At 46.1% G+C, this 25903-nt stretch overlaps 1 protein-coding gene across 4 annotated transcripts in view; it reads right to left on the bottom strand.

Moving 5' to 3' along the window:
* Positions 1-15238, bottom strand: part of SYT6 (synaptotagmin 6) — a 39907-nt gene extending 24669 nt beyond the window's left edge. The window contains exons 1-2 of one of the 4 annotated variants that reach the window (XM_069770522.1): positions 14998-15238; positions 14673-14877 (exon numbers count right to left, since the gene is read on the bottom strand). In XM_069770522.1, the coding sequence (XP_069626623.1) occupies positions 14673-14877; positions 14998-15009 (217 nt within the window). In that variant the 5' untranslated portion in view covers positions 15010-15238. Of the gene's footprint in view, positions 1-14672 lie in introns of all 4 variants that reach the window. The other 3 variants (XM_069770520.1, XM_069770519.1, XM_069770521.1) reach the window with 3 other exon arrangements.
* Positions 15239-25903: the final 10665 nt, after the last annotated feature.

Here is a 25903-nt window from a genome sequence, read left to right as displayed (position 1 = left end):
CCTGGAGCTCCCTCAGCACAGCCCCCTCACTGAAGCAGCAAGGGCACTGTGACCTGACTTTCTGCTGAGGTTGGGCACTGGCAGCACTGCCACCATGGCACAATTGGTCCCACAGCTCTGTCACCATGCACAGACCCAGACAAAGCCACTGACCTGATCCTGCCGAGATCAAATGGACATCTTCCCTGTGAGAGGTTCTTACTGGTAAGCTTTCTGGTGGCCAGTGGAAAATCTTAGTATCAGGGAGAGCTCTGGCTGGTTTGTTCCCCACTAGGTTTCTTTCAGCTGAAAAAGCAGCCCCCAGCTATTCTGAGCTGTGGCTTGGAGCATGTAACATCTTGCCACAGCAAATGCTCCTGGAAGAGGAGTTACAGGAGATGGCAGAGCCCAGAGGTAGGGTGTGATGGTGATGTACCTTAACCTCGCTTGTACTGGCAACTGGTTTTCCAGTGTAATATATCCACCAATGCTCATACCACATCAGGAGATATTTCCAGGCTTCTCTGTCCATTTTTGCTACATTTTTCTATTGCAACAGTGCTTGTGAGAATATATTGTTCTATTTCTGTAGGGCTTTGTAGAGATCACGCATTCAAATGATGGATTACTACAAGAGTTACTGCTGGAGGAGAAGACAGGCAGCTCTAGGGCTAAAAAAGACCATGTGAGGCACCCACCAACTGCTGAACTGATTTCCTCTCAGTTGAGAAACATCAGCAATGTAAGTCTGATTAGCTGAGGGATGGAAATCAGGCATGAGAAACTGTAGTGAATCTTGGACGCCTGAGGCAGGGGCAGAGGGGAGCACAGGACAACAGTGGGGGAAAAGGAAGAGGTTGCCATCAAATCCTAGCTATAGTCATGTTTATTTAGCAATGCCGTTCAGCTTTGAAGCTTTACAGAGGAATGAGCAGGGACAGGATGGAACAGAAACCAAATGTTAAACCAAGGCAGCAGCACAGCATCCAGCAGCACCACAGCCAAAACCAAAACATGAACCACAGCAGAGCAAGGGAACTACCCCTTCAGGAATACAGCTCTGAACAAATCCTGCAAGGCACCATGGAGTGCAGCAGCAAACAGAGCACAGGAATTTTTTAAAAGGAAACTGGCTGTCTTATAAATCATGAAATGTGTGCTGGGTGAGAGGTGAGCTGCAGTGCAGCAGCGCGTAATTCCTGCCAGCTCCTTATCCCCTCCCCAAGCATGCCACGGCCGTGGGAATGGTAACAAAGCAAACAGTAAAGATTGGATTGTCCCTGTCACCCAACACAGCTTCGGTTCTTGTACCAGCAAGCAGCTCTACTTAACAGAGCCCACAGCTAAGTGGGCACTGGGGTCTGCAGAGAACATGACTGCAAGAGGGAAGCATTGCAAGCCTGCTCACTAATTGCCTCTGTTTGCTGGGATGATGTCCAGTGTGCCAGTCCTCTGCTGATGTCTTCATTGTCACGTCTTCAGGCCTACTCGCTGCCATTTGGTTGTCATTTGAAACTTCAGCAACACTTCTTGATTTACTGGTTGTGTTCTCTAGGCAGCTATGAACTATAGGAACATGTCCTGAAATATTCTTAAGCTAGACAAGTCATTAGCAGCTGTCACTTCAAAGTCTAACTGCAGTCAATTTGCTTTTCACAAGCAGCCTAGCAGCACAGGAGCTGGATGTGTTGTGAAGCACTGCAGCAGGGACTGCTGCTCAAACAAGATCACAGAGGTGTGGGTCATTAGTGAGGGGAAAATATTTCATCGAGTTCTCAGCAGATGCTGAAGGACCAGGTCAGAAAACAATTATGGATTGAGCAGAGCTTCCATCGTCCCTCAGACGTTATCTCATGCTGTGGGTGGTGATAAGGGTTGCAGAGCAGCCCCCATGTAGCAGCAAGTCAGGCAGCAAGACCCGGAGAGCACTGGGGATATCTATCAATCACCTGCAGGTCCACAGGTTACGAGTCCATTTTCTTAGACCCTCCAAACTGCTCCTATCCAGGGAGCGATCCAAGCAACAGGAGCAAGTGTCAGCTGCCACTTATGGCTCTGCCTGCATCTCCTGACACCCTGCTCAGACCAACAGGAGCTTGGCTGCTTGTCAGGTTCCCTTGCAGGAGGACAGGGAGCGTCACCTGGCTGAGGACAGTGCTGCATCCTTAGAGTATGTAGGAGAGGAAAATGAAGTCACAGAAATATTTGGTACCACAAACCATCTAGAGGCAAACAAATCAGGGTGTTCTTGTCTATTCACAATGTAAGTAAAAATTCACTGATTATTCCTCTCAGCTGTCCAGCACAGCACAATGGTACGAAATATCCGCAGAGATCCAGAGAGACTCCTGCACCATGCACGCTCCTTCGACCCTGGTATGCTTTACAGAGTTTCCCTAGGTGAAGGCAAGCAGCAGTTCCAGCTGCTTTTTGCTGCGGAGCATGCCCAAATCTTGTTTTGTTACTCTATGTCAGCCACAAGTAATTCCACAGAAGACAACGCAATAAAGTGAATGGAAAACAATGTGAAAGCAGGAGGAGTTTTCACAGATTGTTTTACACTAAGAGCACTTTCACACTCAGTCCATCATATGTAGCTCAATGATAAACTCCCCTCTCAAACCAGGAGAGAGGTAGAAATCTTCATGAGATGAACACTGCAGATGTTCTGAGAGGAGACATTCACAGAGTCTCTGAAATGTCCCCTTGGAAGCTCTGCAAACTCAACTTTCCTCCTGCATGAAGCTAAAAGGAGATTTATCCTGTTCAACGTGCTTCCTCAGTCCTTGGACACTGAGTTTCACACTATCAGCTCCCACCAGCTTCCTCCTGCCAGCACAGGCTCTGCAGGAACCCAGACAGAGCCTCCTCATCTCCTGTGCACACCCAGCTATGTAACAGACTATAGGAAGATAGAGACATGAATGCTCAAACTGGCTATGCCAAAGTTTCAGTTAGATGATAGAAAAAAACTTCTTAAAAATTAATTTGCTGCTACCACAGGGTTCCTGCCATGCAAGAGCTTATTGGAATGCAAACTATAAGCTTCAAAGGGAAGGATGAATCAGAAGCTATTTTAAGAGTAATTATATAAGATTATAAATTTCAAACCGTCTCATTATTGCACGTTAAGTATGAAGATAACCTGCTTCATAAGGAGACCTTGCAGGGATCCGGTGTTTCAAGCCACTATGATCTATGGTCCAAGTGCAAACAGCAACCTCATCACCCCTGTCCAGACAAAACTTCTTTCACTAAGCAATGCCAGAGCTTTTTTCACCATTTACTATAAGTCTTTAGGACATGCAGTTCTATAGCTGGGAGAATAAGTAGAACATGAGACATGGACAACTTCATGCAAGTTTTGTTCCTTTAACAGTTGTGCAATTTGTTGTCCTCGAAACCAGCTATCAGCTTGTTAGTGACAGTACTTGCAAATTCCCAAATTTTATAGATCCCAGTTCAAATTATAATTAAGGAGAAAACATTTAAACAATAAATTTGCACATGGAATAAAGTACTATTCCAGCAACTCCAGCCACAACCGCAAGGAGCAGCCCGGGTGTGGGCACAGCCGGGAAACAGGACTCGTTTTCCCCATGCTGTGATGGAGACCGTGGCAGCTCATTGTCCTGGGACAGCCCCTGAGCAGTTACCTGCATTGTGCACTGCCTGCAAGAAGAATAGAGAGTTGGTTTTGGTTTTGCTTACATATCCAGGCTACAGCGGAAGCTCCTGCTGTGTCTTGGCTTGGAGGAAACAGGCGCACAGGTTGGAGGGCTGTGAGCTGCTCGCTCCCTCGAGGAGGGCAATGCCTGTGCTGTCCTTGTCCTTGCTGCACCCTGGTGCCCAGACCCTCGGGAGGGACCTTCACACCTGGTGGTCTAAGAGAGCTGATTACACAAGTGCATTGAACAGAGAGAAAAGGCAGGGAAAATAGAGGCTGTCATACCCTTTACTACCTGGCATTTTTGAGTTTATGGTTTGGTACTTTTATCACCCAGGGAACAGACAGTAAATGCGCTCGAATACAGGAGACGGAGGTGCGCCGGTCGCCCAGGCTGAGTTTAAAAAAGCAGAAGAAAATCTGAACAGAGTAGTTCAGCGGGAAACACCAAGGGTGATTTTCAAGTGCAGAATCAACAATGAGGTACTTTACACACGTGTACGTATGTATAATAAAAAAGGAAAAAAAAATGCCTACATATGAAAATGCGTAATACACCAAACAAAGGAGTGCAACATAAGAGGAGACCTCGGTAGCCTGGGGCTTGTACTTTGCTCACTGAAATAGAATGGAGAAAGATGTAGTTGCCAAAGAAAAAAAAAGCAAAAGATCATGAATAGCTGACAAGCAAAAGACATCTGCATGCCTGCTACATGCAGGAGAAGCCTCCACCATGTCTGGTTCTGGACAGCCAAAACACAACTATGAAATACCATGCAACCTTAACAAGAGCTCAGCGAAATCTCTGCTAAGCAGTAATACCAAACACGAGTGACAGAGGGATTGCCATAAGAATTGCCGAATTGCCGTGGTAAGATACAGTCAGTTCTTTGTTCATTTAGATGTGGCAACTACAGTGTCAAGCAGGTTGAAAAAGTCTTAAGTAGTCCTCAATCAGCTGCAGTTCAGACCACGTTAACAGACAGAACAGTCCGCACCTCGCATGCACTGAACTTGCAGGGTGCAGGGCTGCGAACAGCCCCACTGAAACGGCTGCATCACCTTCCACTTAGAGACTTTTGATTACTGACCACAGCAAGTCAGACACTCCTGTGCCTACATGCTTTTCCTGATTTACATATTGAAGGAGACAGGCCAAAAAAAAAATTCTTTCCAGCCACAGGACTTTTTGCATCCAGGGCCATCTTCTACAGAGGAAAGAAAATGAGACTTTTGAGCTTAGAAAAAGACAGCCCGTTCCTTTCCCTTAGTCACCTTCCTTCAGATCGGAGGTGATGGGTAGCTCAGTGAAAGCCCACATAAGCTGAATGTCTTTAAAAACCCAGATTGGATCATGGCTGAAATGGATTAGAAACAGAAAAGAAATCTTAAATCTGTCTGGGTGGGAAGATCTGGCCAAAATGTATTAAAACACCAAGGTCAGTACTGCAGACAGGGTTAACAGGCCACCTATCACCTTGGCTGTGGGACTTTTAGAAAAGCAACAGGCACAGCAGTCACACTTGCTGTGCAGCACAAGTCACTGCAACATCTGGAACAGCTCTTTGCAAAAGGGTCTCGGCACAGCTGGTGGAGCCCCGCTCCCTCCTCTTTCCGTCCCCCTGTGTGGGAAGGAAGCCAAGCCTGACCTGGCTGCAAGAGGATGCCCAGAGATGAACGTCCATGGCAGAGGAGGTCTCCAACACTGCGGGTGGTTGCAGGGCTGGGGCGCTGATGAAGCTCTCTCCTCGCCGGTGACACCCGCTCCCCTGCACGACATGCAGAGGCAGGCGCAGCATCAGCACGCTGCTGGGGACACCACGCAGAAGCACTCGGTGACCCCAAGCAAGAGTCGTTCACATTGCAGGTCCGACACAGCAGCGGAGTTCACGCCGGGCAGGTGGCTGGCGCAGCAGCAGGCAAACGTGAGCGCGCAGACATCCTCGGCAGTGCCAACCCAGCCTCCTGCTCGGAATTTGGCTCTGCCAATGGACAGTCCCTAACCCGTCCTTGGCCTGGGCTCCCCAGTGGGGAACTGGAGACGAAACCCACCTTGCCCGCTAGTGACTATGGGCTTCATACACAACGCTGAGAGGCCCGTATCAACACCCAGAGAAAATAACTAATACTCATTAAAATGGCCGTGCCCCAGCAGAACAGCTGGACCGGGGGAGACTGATCAAAGGCTTCTGAAGACCAAATATGTTGGTATTCAGTTGTTATTGACCCACCTGCCGATTCAGACTTCCCTCCACACTGCATTAAAGGCACATTGTTACTCAAACTTTTGCTGGCCTGTGGAACCAGAAGAGGAACTTTGAGATGTCAGCAATGCAGCATTTCTGTTATCAAAAGTGACAAAAAAAAGAAAAAAAAAATTGTTCCAAACCAAAGGAAACATTCCCCAGTGATTTAGGTCGCTTTGTTTCTTAATCAGCTGTTCTCTAGAGTATTATAAATGAGATAGTAAGAGTTGTCATTGCTTTATGCCTAACTGATGACAATCTAATGAACTATTTATAAGCCACACTGCATGTAATTATAGTACATAGCTGTGTGCTAATCCATGACATTTTATCACAATATGCTGTAACAACATCTGTAAACAACTCAGCAGTGCTGAACACACAGAGTGTCCCTGGGCTGAGGTTAAATAACTGACACTGAGCATCATCTTCCTCCCATGATGTGACCCCGTAGATACAGGACCTGAGCCGAGCACTGAAGATTTGCCAGGGAAGCCTTGCTGAGGCTGTTCAACAATGGGGGTGGAAGCCTCTATCCAGACCTGCTGAAGCAGAACAGAGCTGGGCAGAGAGCAAAACACCATAATACAGACACTTCTGGGATGTAGAAATACAACTGTGTCTAAGATGCAATGCAAACAAAAAAATAAAAGCTTTTCACTGTCACTCTGTCTCCCTTGAGTGACCAAAGACCCTGGACCTTAAAATTTCCCTTCAAAAACTTGGTCAAAGCCATGACTGTCCTGAGACATCAGAGGTGCCAGGGTCAGCAGTGTTTCAGTGTCTAGGTTCACTGCACCAGAGCTGCTGTCTCTCTGCCCTTCACTTTCTACAGTGAGATTTGGTTTTGGGGAAATGCTTCCCTGTGGCTCTCTCTTTGATTCCATTTTGGTTCAAAAAAAAAACCCCTAAAATCAGACTGCCCTGAAAAGATCTCAGGATAAAGCTTGACCAGGAGCAGAATCAGGGTCTCTTCCCATCCCAGCCTGCAGCCTGAAGGGTGAACCCTGCAGCTAGTGCCTCATCCCAGCAAGGGTGCCAGGCAGCCCCCCAGCCCTGTGATGTGGGATCTCACGAGAAGACACAGCCTGAGAACGCAAAAAAGCAGAGCTCAGCCAGGGGATGGCAGAAGGCCCCAAGTGTGGGACAAGGTGGCCCAGAAATCTTTCCGGAGGCTTTCCTTCAGCTGAGTGCCCCCTTGTCCAGGGACACACACCCCGCCTCCCCCCGCCCCCCCCCGCCTGGTGCAAGGGGGCTCCTTGACTACATGAAAGCATGATGGAAGAGCTTTATTGCCTGGACCTGCCCCACAGGAAACCCAAAAGAAGAAATGCAGGATTCATGCAGAACTCCCCTGGCTCCTGACGCGGCAAAGACTGGCTCATACACAGATCTGTGTCCTCAGGAGGTGAAGTTGCCAATTAAAGCCATCTAGACCCAGTATGACCACGTAAGCCCACGTCATGCCCTCTTTTTCTCTCTCTCGACTTGTGCTGATAATAACTGGCAGACAATAGACGAGTCTGATCTGCATGGCAAAAAGAGCACAGGCTTGTTTGAAGAAGGCTCTGTGCGGGATGCAGAGCAGTCGGGAAGGATCTCCCAGCCACCCACCTACATGGGACCGGCTGCTCAGTACAGAGACCCTGTGCTGAAATGCAGCAGTTATGAAAAGAGCATTTCTTTGTTCAAGCTTCGCTGAATGATCAGGGAACTTCCTCCATGAATGGCTCTGCTCCTGTCATGAGCTGTTGCTGCTGCTTCCATTAGCTTGTAACAAAGACAGAGATCTTTAACCCCTAAAATGTACTACACAGCAGTCACGCATGCAGACTCGGCTGCCTGATCCTACAGATTTCTTAAATGGATTCTGAGATTCCTTCTTTCCTTCTCCAATGACTCATATCACTCCATACTGTGCAGCCCTGAGTCCTTTTAGCATGAACATTTCGACCAGAGACCAGATTCAGAACTGAGCTCATATAACTCTGAGCAAATGCTCACAGACATCCAAGAGATGAAGTACTGCGTATGGAAAGAATGCATTTAAGGAGGTGCTCGCTGTACTCACCTAACACTGTGTTGTTACAAGAGCACATGCATTTCTTTGCAGCAGTTACAAACATGCATAAAAAATCAGAGTAATACTTACATTACCAGAGACACTGGTGTGCTACAATTTCTGGGCAATTATTATTCCATGGAATCCAATACTCTAGGACTGTATGTCTTAATGATGGTTTTGAAAGGGCTTGTATGAACTGAGCTTCTGGCATCCTGCCCTTAGTCTTCGCTGCACAGTTTCCTGTGATATTGTCAAACACTAACCTGCTACACCATAACAAACTGAACTAAATATAAAGGCGGCCTTAATTAGCATCTGCAGTTTCACTATGTACAAGACACCCTGCAGGATAACTTTCTTTTTTCTATAGACATGGAAAATGTATAGTTAATGTACAGTCACTCCAAATATCCCTTCTCTGTCCCTCTAGGATGCCATTTTGCGAAGTACAAGTATAATTAAAGACAATGCGTGGCAGAGGGACAAATCACATCTCTTCCAAACAACTGCCAGCATAAGTCACTGTTATGTTAGCGAGTCCACTGGATTGAAACAATAAGGGCTGTTACAGACAAGCTTCTTGATTTTACAATGTACAGATAGGAAGGAAAAATACATATTATTATATTTGAAAAAGAAATAACAAATATTAGAGCTAGAAAAAGCTGCCTAACCAACATGAGATGGAAACCTGGGGTCCTAAGGAAGAATATGCGATTGTACCTAGAAACGTGAACAGTAAGAAGAAGAAACAGGTAAGAAAAGCAAGGATAGTTGAAACTATAGTTAAATGAAAAATTGTATCAGACATGAGATCCAGTTATAGTTCTGTTTTTACCTCTGAACAATGAATACACACGTGAGACTATATGACTGTTAGTGAATACATGGTATGTGCAGCAGGCTGTGCACATCGCACTGGTATGACTTCAACAAAGCAAAGATGTCAAGCAGCAAACACCTGCAAACACAAAAATACCAGCTTCTCAGAGTCATCCCGCAAAACAATGGAGAAGATCAGAGTCAGGCTATGCCCTGATTTGAACTAGCTAAAAGCACATGCTTGGTTTCAGTGAAACATAGGGAAAATACTCAAAGCAGAAGAAAATGTTTCAATGGCAAAGACAGAAACTGCTGAAGCACAATGTTTGTTAAGGAAAAGAGGCTCCATATTACGAAAAAAAGCAAAAAATTAACAAAGTAACTTCAGAAATGTGGACTTACCAGAGAGGTATCTGCACCTCAGCTCAGTTCCTGGTCACTGTCCTCAGCCTGCTCACACACTCAATTAACACCAGCAGCAATCTGGCTGCCTGTTTCTATGGAGTTTTAGATGCTGATCCCTGACTATGCATAAGGCTACTGCAGCTGCACTGGAATAGGCTCCGAGGTCCGCAAAAAAAAGCTACAAACATGATCAGCCTCCCTGTACTGCTTCAGGAATGAATCAACCAACAGCAATTAGGCAGATGCAAACCTGCATCTATGCAGAGAGGTACTTACAAAGCTCCTGAACACACACACTCCACACAGCTCCAGAGGTGCATTTTATTTACCAGGACCATCACAGTGCATAGCCAGAGGAAGCTGTAGAGTCATAGATCCACACACAATACATAAGCAAAGACAAATGTTCATAGACAGGTTATATAATCCATTTTTCCTAGATTTATGCTGCAGGTTTTAACCTTATTTTAATATAGTTTTGCAAACCTTTCTCTGGTAGCAAGGTTTGAACCTGATACCTTCAGGATCAGAGCACAAACCTGTTTTACTTGAGCTAAAGAGCAAATCTGCTGCTGCACGTAGCTCTAGCTTGCTCTTTTCCTGCTAGTGGACCAGATGCTCACAGAGGAAGGCAAGATCCATTTTGCAAGTGCATTACTCAGTGATAAGAAAGCTCTTTGCCCCAAGGTGCTACTCCTCACATGCCTGGCCTCTGGAAACACAAGCTTCAGTGGTTAATATTAGCTTTGCCTGGGTGGCTTTAAACATGTTTACTGTTATATTTACTTAAAATACACTTGAACGGTGATTCAGAAAAGTGTGTTACTACAGCTGGCAAGTAAATTCAAGACTTGCCCATATTTCACAGGTAGTGGCTGTAGGCATCCCGTATCAGTGAATGGGTGTGTCATCAATTTTCCCCTTAGTCAAACTATCCTATCAAGGGATAACTTTTTCCAAGAAAAATACTCCAAAAGCAATTTCTCCCTATAAAGGTGATCTTTCCACATCAACATTCCTGCAATGAAAAAAACCTCTATTGCACAAAAATTCACCTCTTTTTCTGCCTACAGCAAGAACACTTCTGCACTTGTGGGTTTAACATTTTAATAGTATTTGTGAAGTGCCAGGAGGGTGTTCAGCGCTGTACAAGATGTACTGCCTGCATCATGAAGTTTAAAAAGAACAGTTCACACAAAGGGCAAAACACTAAATGTGCTCTGAATTACTGCAGCATTAAAGCACAGAAGGACAGCTGACAAAGTGTGCTAGGCAACAGAAATTATCATAAAGTCTCTTCTGGTTTTGCATTTTTCCCCAGCTGTCCTTTTTCTTCCTCTCACTTCAGCTTTCATATCCTGCACTAGGAAACCACTAGAGCACTTTGCTAGGGTGAATCAGTGCATAAGGAAGGTTTTGAGGAGGGTACACAGGCTGTGCCGAGATCAACAGGGACTGCTGTGCACGCAATCCTATAGTGACTTTCTGGGTAAAAACGGCAACACCTCTGCACATCATCCATTGCATCCTGTACTTACTTTACAGGGCAGTGGAACTTTTTACAAATGGAAACATTGAGGCAAAAAAACCAACTTATGTTATTTAAAGAAAGTCGCAACACGGTAGTGCTGGAGCTAGAAATCAAACCCAGGGGTTTGCTCCTGGATGTGCTCTGATCCTGGTGTAAATTCCCTCCCATACCCATGCACCGTGCTTTAAAGTCAGCAAGCATCACAAGCCACAGGCTCCAGTCACACTCCACCAGCTCTGCACATTCATTTCAGAATGATCATTTTGTTTTTAAATCTCTCTGTGGAGTCAAGCTCCCATCCCCTGTTTGGCATGACCTCCCAGGACCGGCTGGCAGCCTCTGTCTGCAGTCAGACCTGGCACTGTGCACCCACAAGGAGCGGGACCTGGTTCAGGCGAACATTGGGAGTGAGTCAGTAAGACAATTCAGTCCAAACTGAGCGACAACTTGACTCTGCAGGCAAGCGCACAGCACACTTCATGCTGGCGAGAGCTGTGCAGGGCATGACGCATTGCCTGGTACCCAGGGATGCTGGCAGGCTGGAGCCAAGCTGCCCACAGCAAGGACCATGGGCTTCGTACCCCTGGGAGCATCCCTGGGCAGGGGCAGTCAGGGGAGAGCTCGCTCCACCACAGGAGCTCACAGTGGGCCCTGGAGAGCAGATTTGGCACCGTTTCCCAAAGACCCTGGAGCCAGTCGCTCTCCAACAAGCAGCTCCACTCCCATGGGCAGAGGGACCAGGTGACATGGGGTGGCTTGCTGTGCCCAGCACAGCGGTCCTGTGGGAGTCTGGCAGCGTGGGCTCTCCTCCATCGTCAGCCAAGTACTTGGCACTTCAGTAGGACTTGTCCACAAAACTCTCAGCTATATCCTAGAGCGCTCGCTGCACCTCCAGGGCAGAGAAGTGATGTTTCCATTCATTTAAGGCACATCACTGCAGTGGTAAATGTTGTCCCTATACCACAGGCATTTCCACTCTCTACGGCTTATGCCTGTGTACTAGTCACACTCACAGCATCACTGCCCAACAGCTGAGGACTGGCAGGGAAGAGAGCTATCAGATGGAGAGAACTATGGGGGAGGATTTTAGATAGGCACAACAAAAGGATGCTGCATCTTGCTCAATCTCAGGGCCCACAGCCAAGAGATCAGTTCTATTCCTGGCACCGCCACGGGCCAAACTGCAGGCAAAACTCACCCTCGCATATCCACTGATGCATCGATACCAAAACCTTCCTCATCCAAATACCTTATTTTTCTGACATACTTAGCTGCGGGATTACTAGCCAGCAGCAGCAGCCTGCAATGCTCCTTTGTTGGGTGTACAGTAATGTATGGCATACTGGAGAAACGCTGCAGCTCTATTTTTCTTATTGACTTTAAGTAGGAGAATCAGCTATTACATAACACAGGAGCATCTACTTTATACACAGTAGCACTTTCCACATTCAGTCCAAAATGGTTTGAAAAAAAAATAATGACTGCATAAAACCATACTGACATACTTACATAAACTACTCAGTAATATTTTTATATTCACAGGTTTTTTCCACTGTCAGATGCAGTTCAAGAAGGCTAGTGATACCTGGCTAATTTCTTTGCAACTCCACAGCATCCCCGGAAGATACTGCTCTCCATCAATACATGAAACATCAGAAAAACCCAAACTACCTCTCAGAGTCTAATGGCAAGCAGAGCTGTGCAGAAGCAGCCCTGGCTCCAGCTTTGGCAGCATTAGAGTGCTTTTGTCTGCCTGCTCACAAACGATGCGAACTTCATCAAGACACTTGACAAGCCAAGCTGATTCAGCCATTAGCTAATAGATTTATCCAGGAGGTTACAAACTGACAGAGAAGTTGTTGACTTCACATCATGATGACAAATAGGGCCAATTTTACTCCAGCAAACTTTGCATCCAGGTTGCCGAGGTTGTGCTGTCCAGCACAAGCACACTTCAGCAGGACCCAGAACTCGTGCTGCATGGCTCCTCTGACTTTCCTGTTGGTACCGGTATGGCACCTTGTCTCACTGCTCATGTTCACACAACCTCACTTTTTATTTGTATATCTTTATGAGGAAGGACTTGCTGGATCTGAACATAGGACTCCAGGTAGCTGATAGCAAATTTGCTTAACATCAGTCTTCCGTGTAAAACAGACAAAGCAGAAATGCAGATAATTAGATAAACATCCAGACACTAATGGGACAGGTATCGTACCACTGTAACTGTTGCATTAGTTAACACAATGCAAACAGTTTTATTTCCTTTGCTGGAGCAGTTTTACATCCAGGCATTTGAGAAATATTAGTACCCGTTGGGCCCAAATGGTGTACTCAGTGCTGTCTAGACATAAAAATGGGCCCAGTCGTGCAGAGCAGAGACAATGGTAATGGCTGTTAATGCACTCAGTGCAGTCAGCCAGCCCAGCGTGACTTGCCCAGGGCACTGGGGTAGAGGCTGACACTTAAACCAGAGATCAGAGCAGACAAACACTTGAGATGTTAAAGGCATATGATGGTGTGATCACGACCTGAAAAATGAGATCCTGAACAGACTGCAGAAACAAATGCAAATCTGTCATATCAGGGCAGATGGAACAAAAGCAGTAACCTGTACTGCACAGTGTCAGGAAAATGTTAATTTTGGTACCAAGGTAAGAAATTACAAAGCAATGCAGTAAGTTGTTTGCAATAAAGAAAACAGCTGCACTGGATGCAATGCATAAGGACAGTACCAGCAGTGGTAAGAGACCTTCAGAACAAGCAGGTCTAAAGCAAAGTCATTTTAAGATGACAATGAAGTTACAAGCAGAGTGGCATGTGAAAGGAAGGTGTTAGGCTGGACATACTGGAAAACAGTGGTGGAAACACCACTGCAAGCAAACATATGGCAGAAGCTCAGCAAAACTGGAGAGCTGCCAGTGTGCCCTGGGTGCCAGTCGCATCCTGGTGCAAGATGGTGGCAGAGAGGGGCAGGAAAAACTGAAGCAAGATGACCCAGAAAGCCTTGGACAGGGATTGACAGGCTACTGTGCTGCACCCAGGCTCTGCACAGGTGCCCTCAGAAGAGGAGAAGAAAAGCTTCTGAAAACTTATGCAGTGAAATCAGGCTGGCTGGTAGATCATTATCTTAAAAGAAGCACTCTACACAAATGTTCTAATACACCAACAACTTACAGCATGTTATCAATAATGCTAAAAAGCATGGAATTTTTATTTTAGCTCCTCAGCATGAGAGCCTGCAAAGTAAGCTCCCCCTGCCAATGTCTTCTGAAGTTATAGCAGAAGACAGCCTCTCTGGAACAAGAAGCTGTGAGCGGAAGTGTACAGAAAGTTAACCACTTTGCAATAAAGAAATGCCCCTTTGCTCTTACAGCAGTATGCTGGCTCTTGATTCATCTCTGACATGCCAATGTGTCTCCCTAGGTCTCTCTATGAGCTGATGAGGAACAGCTTCAGGCAGTTCTTAGGGAAAGTAAAACAAATACATGAAAGTACATTAAGATCCCTTACTACTGAAGAAAAATCCATCCAAGACCCTTCTTTTCTCAAACTGGGATAAGAGCAATCAGTTCCTGTCATCTCAGTTCCTTAAATAGGCTTTTTACTGCTTTTTGTTTTATACAGGACAGGAGTCTGGTTTTAAAAAAATAAGAAACTTTCACAGAACCTTTATCTCATTAACCACCTCCTTACCCGTGTGTAACACCACGTCTGTCCCCTCTGTGCAGATATTCCCATTTTGCATCAACAAGTGAGGCAGTACTTGCACCCAAAACTTCACAGTGGAACGTGTAAAGGAAAATAACCACACAGTGATGTGTGCCGAGAAAAATGCCCCCGAATCTGACACAGGGCTTGCGAACATTTCCCTCCCCTTGCGAGAGTCCTCCTGCCTTCCTCTGGCTGTTGGCAATCACAAGCACTACTCGAGCAGACAGGACCAGAGTACTGTACCTGGCTCGGAGATAATCAGGCTCTGGTCGGAAGGCAGCAGGAGGAATTCCCTGCAAGTGTCCAGGTCCAAGCTAGGCAGACTTTTCTTCTGGCACAGCTCGGTGACAATGCGGACTGCCTTCTGACAACGGCCGTCATCCTTGGTACCACTCATCTCCCACACTGCATCCTCCGCTATCCCCCTCTGCTGTCTAAGAAAGTCAAACTAGGAAAAGAGGGTTTGTTTATTTTTAATCACACAAACAGATTCACACCAGTTCCATCCTCTGGCATGGCAGCGCCCTAAGGGACACCCTGTGCCAGGCAATGCTCCAGATCTACAAACCCTCCTCAGCATTCAGACCAGGGAGTCTCCAGTCAGGCTCCCAAAACCACAGCTTGCTGCAGTCCTGCCAGTGCTCCTGATGCCTTATTGCCTCTGAGCTCAGATCTCTGTTTACTGCCAAGGCGTGTTCCAGACAAAGAACCTCCTACCAAATTCAATTTCATGCCCTCCATAGGACGTTGTTAAAGCTGCAGCCCAGATAATTCTTTTTAACCCTTTCATTGCTGCCCCTTATCCATTGTCCAGGTGCAGAGTTTCAAATCCCAGCCCCAGAGCAATTTTGGAAAAAAAGTGAATGCTGAAATCTTCTGGCTGAGGGCGGCACATCATCAGACAAGAGAAACAAGAGTGCTCCCATGAACACTGCACAAACTACTTACAACTGCCAAAGGCAACATAAGAAAAGCAGCAGGTTTTATCGATTTGTTTGTACTGGTCCTAACACAACAGACTGCAGATAGCAATAGAGATTGAGAATGCTATTCTACTTCATAATTAGATTCTTTGGGTTTTTTTTATTTTCTGCAGTATTTTTTTATTCCTATTGTAATCTAACGGACAGGTCATGCCATGTAACAAAGCTACACTTTTGAACAGAGAATAGTTTTGACAGGAATGGGAAAAGAAGCAATTGTATAACAGGCAATTAAAATTATGTACAGCAGAATGATTTCTTGCAGCTTCTGGAGCAGGGAAGCTAGTACAAATATAATGAGCATACTGGAGAGGCAGGGCTAAAGCTCTGGGTCCCTCAGCCCCATGTCGCAACAGAGTATGTTTAGCTCCATGCCACTGTGTCTATTTTGCCTGTTGTTAATTACTTGCTGAAGCACTTTGAGCTGTCACACCACATGAGTCCCAGGAGTTACAGGAGCACCCACTGCAGCACTAGGCTCCCCTGGAGCACAGGTCCTCTAACAACCCTCCAGCCCAGCCACGCAGGCTCCTGCAAGGCTGCAAACCCCCCAGAAGCTCTGTGTCTCAGTCTGCAGGCTGGGATCTACCCCAGGTGCCTCTAGTGCTGCCTCCTCCCGCCTGGTCCCTGCCCACTTCTGCTGCCCTGGACCAGCCTGGGGATGACAGAGGCTGGGCATCAGGGAGCTGGCATCGCCCCAGCACTGCCCCACACCTCCCCACAGGTCAGCACAAGCAAGGTGCCCTTCCACCTCACTGCAGCTCTGCGGGGGGCTGCCGGCCCCCACTCAGCAGGCAGCCCTGAGCTCCCACTCCCTGGCTGGCTGGATAAAACGTACTGTAAATTCTCCAACTGTTGGGTTAGTGACTCACTGCCAGCACAAAGGGCCTGTGTAGCAGCTGAGGTGCATGTGCCAGCCACACGGTTAAAGGCATTGCTCCAACATCCCTGTGCAGCTGCAGACGGGACCCTTTTGGTCACACCAGTCCTTCCTGCCTCCCTGCCCAGACCAGTGTGTTTTGGACACCTTACCCTTGCTAGCTGAGCACAGGCTTCTGCCACTGTGCTTTATCCAGCATAGAAACCTCTCTCTGGCAAGAGCAACTTACCTACTAAGCACTTCTCCCTCCAAAAACTTCTGTTGCCATGACAACACGAGTGAAATCTTTCCTTAACACAGCAATATCCTACAATTGGTCACAAAGAGGCACTTTTAATTAGACACTACCACCTCCCGGTCAGTGCTGTATAACCTTCTGCTGCAAACAGTTTGAGGCATATCTGCAGATTAGGAAGTATTCCTGAAAATGTTTACCACATGCAAGCAAACACCAACATCACCAGCTGCTTGCTGGCAGCACTACGGCTTGCAGAGGTCTATGTTTACTGAGTAGAGATTCCGGACTTTGCAAGGCTGGAAGCTAAACCAGTCATTCGCCAGGAGCTCAAGCTCGGGTATAGTTTGCATTACATTTATATGATAAACTCACTAAAACCACCCACCTATTTATCTTTTTAAGAAACTTGAAACTCAAGTTATGCTCCAAACCTGTCTTTAGAACCAATCATTCCTGTCACCGACACCCCCAGCCTTTGTCTTTCCTTATTCATTGCACAGTATTTTTCCTTAGGCTGTACAGCCCTTACAGAAGGGCCTTTCCCTCCCTGATTTGGGTTCATACAACATCTACCAGGGGCTAGGCCCTACCCTGCTACGGCCTCTTACATGTATTGAAGTATGAAGGACTTCATGACGGTTTTGCTTTAACAGTTCAGCCCAGGATGTTTTCCAAAGCTGAACATCTGGTTTACTTCTGCCTCCTGCTCCAGAGGAGAAACTTGCATATGTACACTCATGTATGTGAAGAAACCTAGTGCCACTGCAGAAGGTCCTGCAGAATATTTTTTCCACCTGTGATTGGGAAGATGTAAGAGGAATGTGACACGCATTGAGCTGAGTCCACCCTGCAGATGCAGTCACGATGCAGCACAGGGATTTGCCTGAGAGCAGGTTGCAAGAGCCCATGCAAAGAAAGCCATAGCTGGGGCTCTGAGACCTCCATGGGGAGGCTGGAAAGATCAGAGATGATGTTTACTCTGCACCTGTGACAAAGCCTAACTTGTTTACTGTAATGAGCATGTTGCTCACTTGGGCAGATTAATGACACATCAATCAGCACACAAAGAAAAAAACGATAAGACACTACATAGGTTAAGATACAATCACCTTGTGCTGGTGCTGCTTCTTCCCTGTTAAAGTCCTCCTCAGGGTGACTGGGTCCCAAACATCTGATCTGTCTCCATTAGTAGTCTGCTGCCCACTGCTTGAAAGCACCACTTATGGCAGCAGTTCCAGAACCAGATTAGCATATGCAAAAGTGATTAAAGACAAATTAGCAAAACAACCCCCAGCCTTTCAGGACAAAATTACCCTCCTCTAGGAAAATTCAGGTATGCGCAGTGTCCAGGAGGCCACTGTAGGGCAGAAAACAAACATGGGCCTTTGGTTTCTCAGGGCTGGGGAAGACTGTTCTGCAAGGCAGGATGTAAGTCATGCTAAATTTTAGAGCACTACAAATCCAGCCTTATAGCTTCTGTAGCCGCATGAAACACCACATATCCTGGAAGCCATCTATACCTTAATAAAAGGTGTGGGAAATGCATACAGAGCACCAGACCATCCCAAACCAGGATCACATAGTTTCTAGCAAAGAGTGCTGAAGCATCCCCAAGTAGCAATCAAGTTTACATTTGCCACTGTGACTCCCCCCCCAAAAAGATTTCACCCAATTTACTTTGACAAAGCAGTGGATCAAGTAGCTATGGTTTGCACACACCATGTCCTGAGAGCTCAGCGGAGGTCATGTACATTGGGATTTAGTGATAAACTCCTATGCTGAGTGACCACCTACAGTTCACAAGCAACAGAGTCCCAGGCTTGGCAGCCAGCTTCAAAATATGAGCTAATGACAGTAAGAAGCAAGGAATAAGTACATCAGCACTCATCACAGCCTCCCAAGACTTTTCTAAATGGAGCAGTTTTGCCCCCTGCATCACTGAAACCTGTAAGTTATACATGTGACCAGCCTTGACACGCACACAGGCATCTCAGATGATGCTTCGTAAGAGCTATTGGCAATCAGCCCATGCCTGCCAGCACCACTGCAGCAGTGGGTGCTGTCGTGCTCCCGGCCAGGCAAGAAAGGAGCTGAGCTGGACCTGGTGAGGGAGCAGCACCTCTTTGCTGCTCCTCCTTTCATTTCCTCCTCCAGGGCACCTGTGGCCCAGACTCCCAAAACCAAAGTACAGTAAGACCCAAGGGGATGCAAGTGAGCCCCTGGCTAATGATACCATCCCTCTCCCTAGCACAGCAACAGTTTTTGCCTGAGCTACCAAAACTGGCACTAAGAGAGGCATTCCTGGAATACATCAGTCAAGTACTGCATTTGAAATTTGCATTTAACTTAAAGAGATTTCAACAGACAAAAAAAACCCCACGCCAACCAAACCCTTAGGAAAAGGTTAATGTCCAACTGAGAGCTTGTAACACAGAAATCAATAATAAAATTAAGTTATTTTGAAAAAAAGCTAATTTTATTTCAAAGGTAATACCAAGAACTTTTTAGTTTTAAATCTAAAGTCACCTTGGGTCAATTATTCACCTTCATTTACATATCGGAGGATTCCAGGCTTGCTGGGTAACAATAACAGGAGACTCCGGTATTAGCATCTATACTCTCAACAAATATTTCTTCAGAACAGAAAACCAGACTTTTTTTTGCATCTTGTAACTTTGAATTTATGTCATATGCACTGTTTATTGTCCAACATAGATGGCTGGAAAACAGCCAGGTAGCAGCTGCCATGTCTGAAAATCCAAACACTGCTTTTCCCAAGCAAGGACTCTGGTGCCTACTTCTCTTCTCCCATATACACATATGTATGGCTACTGAGATACAGGATTTTTGCCTCTCATCTCTGGCTGGGAAACTCCCACTTTGCCACATGGAGCCGCACAGGAAAAGCTCCGGAGGAGCCAGACCGCTCTCCCCAGGCACTGCAGCTTCCATGACCCTCCAGTCTGTGCTGTGCCCCCCTCCCCAGCCATGCTGGAACCCCGCAGTCAAAGGGTGGAGGGGCACGAGCACAGAACAGGGGCACAGGCACGGCTTCTAGACTGCTGCAGAGCATCCTTTTCGCAGCCTGCCTCAGACTGAATTTGTACTTGGAGGCCAAATTGCTCCCCTAAGTCGTGTTTCCACCTTCCAGTATGAACAGCAGAGGCAAGTGCCCCCCTCACACTCCCAGGGACCCGGGCAGAGCTGATGATCTCTGAAGGGGTTCAGCAGCTTTGCCTCGTCCGCATCCACCCTGGCATTTTGGACTTCCCATGTCTGGCAAGCTTTTCCCTGCAGCTGCATTCACATGGCATTTAGGAAAGCATGGCATGCCTTCCTCTCAAATGGTAGCATTTATCTTCTCCCTGTCCAGTTGCCTGATGTTACATTTAGAGAGGCAAAGCTAACAGTTAAATAGAAAAAGCTGTATCTGTAGCTAGACCAGAAGGGCTTAGATTTGAATAAATGTTAGGGAAAAATGGCTCAATGGACTTGGATTACACAGAGAAACGTGTTATATGCAACAACACAGCTCTTGAGTTACCTTTGAAATAATCACTTCAGACAAGACCACAAAATGAATGAAAATACTGGCTATAGCTTGCATCAGTTGGAGGGCTGCACATACTGCTCAGTAACCAAGATTGAAAGTGGTAAAATTCATAATAATCTGAGAGTGAGAAGATTGAGAAAGGATGATAATTTTCCCATCAGTAAAGCAGAAGACAAGCACCAAAGACAATATTACCACAAACATTTGAGGAACTAGAAAGTTTTGTAGCACACTGCAATTGGATTAATGAGAGTATGTTCAACACATAGCTAATTGTAGGCTATTTATGTCTAGAGTCCAAACATGGCTAACTATACGTACAAATTTTTTTTCTATTCAATGTATCTGGTCACACCTATGGGAATGTGTGCTACTAAGGCAGAATCACAAATTTATTTGTCCAGCTGAGATAGAACATGCTATTCATTTAATTTGGATTAGGATCTAGTTGAAGCTGATTTTTTTTTTTTTAAATAATAATCAAGTCTAGAGAGGGAGCAGCAGCCTTTATTTATGCCAGTTCTAACTAAGTATGATATTGTTTACTCTCGCAGTTAATATGATAATTGGAAACAGTTCAAAAATGATTCAGAGTTTCTTGCCAGGAAAAACGATGCTGATCTGATCCTTTGGCAACATCAATGTGCCATCTCTGTATAAACGTAACATGTATTGCTGTGCACTTTCACACACCACTTTGATATGCAGATCTTCTGTGGTGGCTGACAGTACGCAAGCAGCAAGCAAAACCAACATCCTCACCCAATCTCTGTGCACAGAGAAGAGATGACCCTGTTTGTCATAATGGAGCCAGAGCTTTAAGAATTAGTGTAAATCCAATACTAGTAGCAAGAATTGAGCTCAGACTAACTTTAGAAAAAAATATCTAAACAAGCTCTGCGCTAAGTATTAAATCTGTACCGGACTGCGTGCAGTACAGAGCTGCCAGAGAACTGCAGTCTCCTGCCTCTGCTCCCAGGAGCATATGGAGCAGACAGAGCTTTACATTTCTGCTGGTAAGAGTGCAGCAAAAAAAAGAAGCACCTCCCGTGGTGGAGAGGGTAGTCAGGCAGAGCTGTGTTTTCCCCAAAGAGCAAAGATTTACACTTTTTTTGCACAAAAAAGCACAGACTGCTCCTCTGTTCATCTCCAGCAGAAACATTCACCAACGGAAATGTCTCCAGGATTTGGTCCCTCATACTGCTTAGCAATAAAACTTGCCAAGGCTCCACTTATTGCACAAAGCAATACTAGAAATATAAAGGAAATGCTGGCTCCCCCCTTGTATATACCTAGTCTCTCCTGGCTGCATAGTGGCTGCTCATTCCCTGTATCAGCTTTCTTGGGAACAGTTACTCAATTCTAGACATACCTCTCCTTGAATATCCTGGCAACACAAGAAAGAAGAAAGGAAGAATAATCCTGAACTTGCAGCCTGAAGTGACAGTCCCTGGACTGCACTGCAAGCAAACTCTGAGATGCAAAATTTAAAGATAAAAAATTCATTCACTTCCTCAGCACAGTACATGATGAACCTGCATAGCAAAAAGGCCACCACAGCAAGGGGTCAGCAGTATATGCTGCAAGCTCCTGTCCTAAAGTGTCAGTGAGGTATTGCTGTGTAGTGCTAGCTTCATTGGTTTAATGGCAAGAAAATGTTGCTTGGTGTCCTGAAGAGCACTGATTCCAAGAGGCAGTGCAGCTTATTGCACAAAAAAATGAACACCAAAGACAGACTTCTTTGAAGCTGACTGCATCCAGGCAAGAAGCTTTCTAGGGGCAGGACTATCATAAAAAATTGTTTTCTGGTGATAGGACTTCTGAATATATATTTATTGACCTGGAATCTTTGCATGTGCTCAAGGTGAACAGTTACGGCGTGATTTAGCAGGGCTGGAAGCTCTAAAAAGCCATTTCTGTTCCAGCAGCATCAGATGGCTGAGAGACATCAGATGAGATTGTATCAGCAAGATGTGGTTGTGAGTATTGAAGCTATCAGCCATGCCCAAAAGCCGTTACCTAAATAGCTTGGGGAATGCTGACCTTCCATTCTCCAAGCATCTGCACTGAACACAAGGCACAATCTCAATAAAATTAATGAACTGAGAGCCCAGGGCCCATGCTGGGGTACCTGCCCGAGGACTTGACATCTCGGTTGCCTCCAAGCCAAGGCGGCTGTGCAAGGCACAAGCCTTGTGTGCACAGTCCCAGTGACACACACTGCGACAAAGGCCTGTCAGCTCTGTGTCGGTTTGACAAGCTAGGGTTATTTAGGATCTAAATTTCAGGAAGATTATGGCAGCAAATCCTGTTACCTGAACATGCTACTACATCAAAGGAATGAGTGTTAGGCTGGGATTAGACCCATTTCAGTTCCTCAACCTGATTTATAAAGTTAGTTAGTCATTATCTCCCCCCCAGGTCAAAAGCATGTTTCTGTAATGTTGCAAAAACCTAAAATGTGGCTGTTGTCTGGTACACAGCTACGAGAAGAATTAAGCTGGCCTTTGCTGGCCAGTGCTAATGACAGATGCTAACCCATTCTTTTTCTGAGAACAGATAAAAAAACCACTGCTTTTAGGGTCTCATTTCAACCCTCTGTGCCATGGACACTATTAGCAGTATCACTGCATAATTTTTTTTAAAAAGACTGCACTTTCCTCGAAGGCCAATAAAATGCTGGTGTCAGAACCCAGAAGACAGATTAAAATTTGTCTTCAGTAATAAAGTGCTAAAGATTCCTGAGAAGCCTTTGCTCTCATACACTCCTCAGCCACTGTAATTCAGGAAAGCAGGAGGAGGCCCTTTTAAGCCTAATTGCAGTAGTCTCTAGGTGTTCCCTGTGGCATTGTTTCCAGAGCAGAACCAGGCTTTGGTCAGTGATTTCCACTGACAGTTCATGTGACACTTTCAAGCCCATGTATGCACTCAGCTCTAGCAGCCATGAGGTGGGTAGTCTTTAGATCTGAAACAGCCCTGGACCATATTGCATATGGCTTTGCCTCGGCACAATTTCTATCAGGAAAAAAAAGAGCTAGACACTGAGAGAGTTGGATAAAAGAATCTGGAAAAAAATCCCATGTGTCTGCACAGCACAGTAAGAAACTGAACACATCCATCTGCAAACACCTTTCTCCTGCACTGTAGGCAATAACACCTGGCAGTGAGTGCAGGAGGTTGTGAGCCCAACCCTCCTTGGAATTAGCACAGGCTTTAAACCACAATTGTTTTCATGGAAACAGAAAAGCAAAGCAAAATATATTTAATCTCAACCTTCTGGAAGAAACAAGCTAAGCCGATATCCGTAATGGAAAATAAGGAGCTATAAGTTGGGGTTTTTTCTCCCAGTGTGCTTACAAAGTATTTGCCATATTCTAGTAATTTTCATCCCTCCCAGTGGAAATACAAGTAAGAAAAATAGCAATATTTCTATAACAGAGAAAACAAAACCAATGGTGCACAATTGTGCCTTTGAGAGAAAATGCTGTAGTGTTTTTATTTCAGGAGAAAATTAACATGTGAAAAGAAACTTGAGAGCTCTTTGATTAACCTGCTCAATCAGCCTCCAGAGAGCCCCACAAAACTACAGGATCTGCTCCCAGCCCTGCCCCCATCCCGTGCTGATGCTTCCCATCCAACATCCCAAAGGACACGACTGGTCTCGTCTCCAACGGCACCTTCCCAACAGGTGCAGCCCCCGCTCCCAGAGCGCTGCCGCCTCGCATCACCCCGCATTGCCCTGCATCACCGCACATCACCCTGCATTGCCCCGCATCACCCCGCATTGCCCCGCAGGCACTGACAGCTCTTCACACACCGTGTTCTGCAGTATCCAGCCCATCCGAAGCGATCCGAGCATTGGGTCTTTGGCCATTGCATCTCACTACCCCTTGTCTCTCCTACTCCCCCAGGCAGCTTGCCTGCTGCCAGTCCTAGCACATCCTGGATAGCAATTCCAAACCTCTTTGACAAGACCCACAGCCAGCAATATTTTTCTGGCTAGAGACATACAGATCTGCATCGAAGATCTCTGTTATATGTACAGCTTACCCTCAGAGCATCCTCTGCAAGGATCTCTCCTGGGAGCCCAAAGCAGCCTTTGCAATACTCCTATTAGTGAAAAAGGAAAAAAGAAAACCCTTGCCAATTACTTCACTACTTAATAATCTCCTTCCACAGGTGACAATGGACAGAAGACTTAATCCTAAATGACAGATGTGTTGGCAATCATCTCAGTTCCCGAGGATCCTCACAGAGAAATATAACCAGCTTCCTCTATTAGCCATGCAGCATATGGGACTTTCCCAAGCTGTTGGTTTCTGTTGCATCTACTTTCCCACAGTTTCATATCCCCCAGAAAGAGGAGCATCAGGTCTTGCAGTTTGGAATAAGGGTGTCCTTGCCAGCTGCCCATGGAAAGAGCAGGAGGGCCATGCAACAGAAGAAAAGCAACAGGCTGCTCTCATCAGGCACAAGGGTTCAGAGCTCAGCACTGGTGCCCGAGGGCTTACCCTGGGGAAATGGCTGGGGAGAAAGGATCCTGTCTGCCTCATTGCAGGGCGTTTGCTGCTCCTGCCAGCAACAAATCTCAGGGCCAAAAGATTTCACTGAGTTGTTTTTTGGGTTTTTTTTTAAATCTATTTACTTACTGATAACATTATTTTCCAAGGCTCTAAAATGACAAGAGGCAAGGACACAGAGCCATTATCACTGGCAAAAAGTTGTTTACTTAGTAGGTCTGCTTAGATAACAGTCAAACATCCTCCCCACCACTGCTCTCAGCCAGTGAAGTGCCTTCCATCATCACAGCAGAGTGCTGTCAAAGGGAATAACCGCAGTCATGGCCAGCCCAGATACGCAGAGGCTGACCACCCCAAAGCCTCCACCACCCTGTCCCTGGGTGGTACATGCTCCCAGGGTGCCAGGGGTCCCAGCCCCAGACATTGTCCAGACCCTCACAACTGCCATGCCAGAGCCCTCCTGCCTAGGGTCACACTGCAAAAGTCATCTCTACACATTATTACTAGAACTCAGGAACAAACAAGAAAGAACATTGTTTAGTTTAAAGTAAGAAGTAACTAAGTCATCAAGTAAATGAGGGTATAGGTCTTCCACTGACTTTGATGAAGCTCTGTCAACTTACACCACCTACAAATGTGGCCCCCATAAATCATGTCTCAGACACATGCATCCAGAAAGCCTTCTCTGTGAAGCCAGTCACTGTGCTCATCATACAGTAAAGGCAAGAAAGAGAAAGGGTTCCCTGGAAGTACAGAGTAGGATAGAGTCTCCAGGCCCAGCAATAGCAATGTTGAATTACTTTCTACAGAATTTAGTTTTCAACAGCCAGCAGCAAATAAGATGGCCTGACACATTTATGTTCTGCTCAGACACTAAAAGGATACTCTGTGTGTGTGTATATATCTGGAGGAGAATTAGATTGATTATAATTGGGCAGAAGATTAAATTGGTTTGAGATGTCCACAGTCACCCCATGAGGCAGCAGCACACTGAGTATCAGATCACTAGCTGTCAAAGGGAGCTGAGAAATTGTAGTGCTAACAAAGATCATATTGTAGCTGTGGACACCGAGCTAGGGAAAGAAAACTTCCAAATAACAAAGCAGAGTACTGAATGTTGACAATGCATTCTGATTAATCATGTTTTCCAGAGGGAAGGAGAGCATTGCACAAGGGTGGTAAACCCAGGAACACACTGCAGCTTCCTCAGGAGACACAGACCACACACAGCTCTTCTACAGCCCCAGTCAGCTCTTCCAATTGCCTGCTGAAGGAATAACTGAAATGCCTCAGTATTACC

Source organism: Haliaeetus albicilla, chromosome 26, assembly GCF_947461875.1.
Source record: "Haliaeetus albicilla chromosome 26, bHalAlb1.1, whole genome shotgun sequence".
Classification (NCBI taxonomy): Eukaryota; Metazoa; Chordata; class Aves; order Accipitriformes; family Accipitridae; genus Haliaeetus; species Haliaeetus albicilla.
This window is presented reverse-complemented; position numbering and strand designations above follow the sequence as displayed.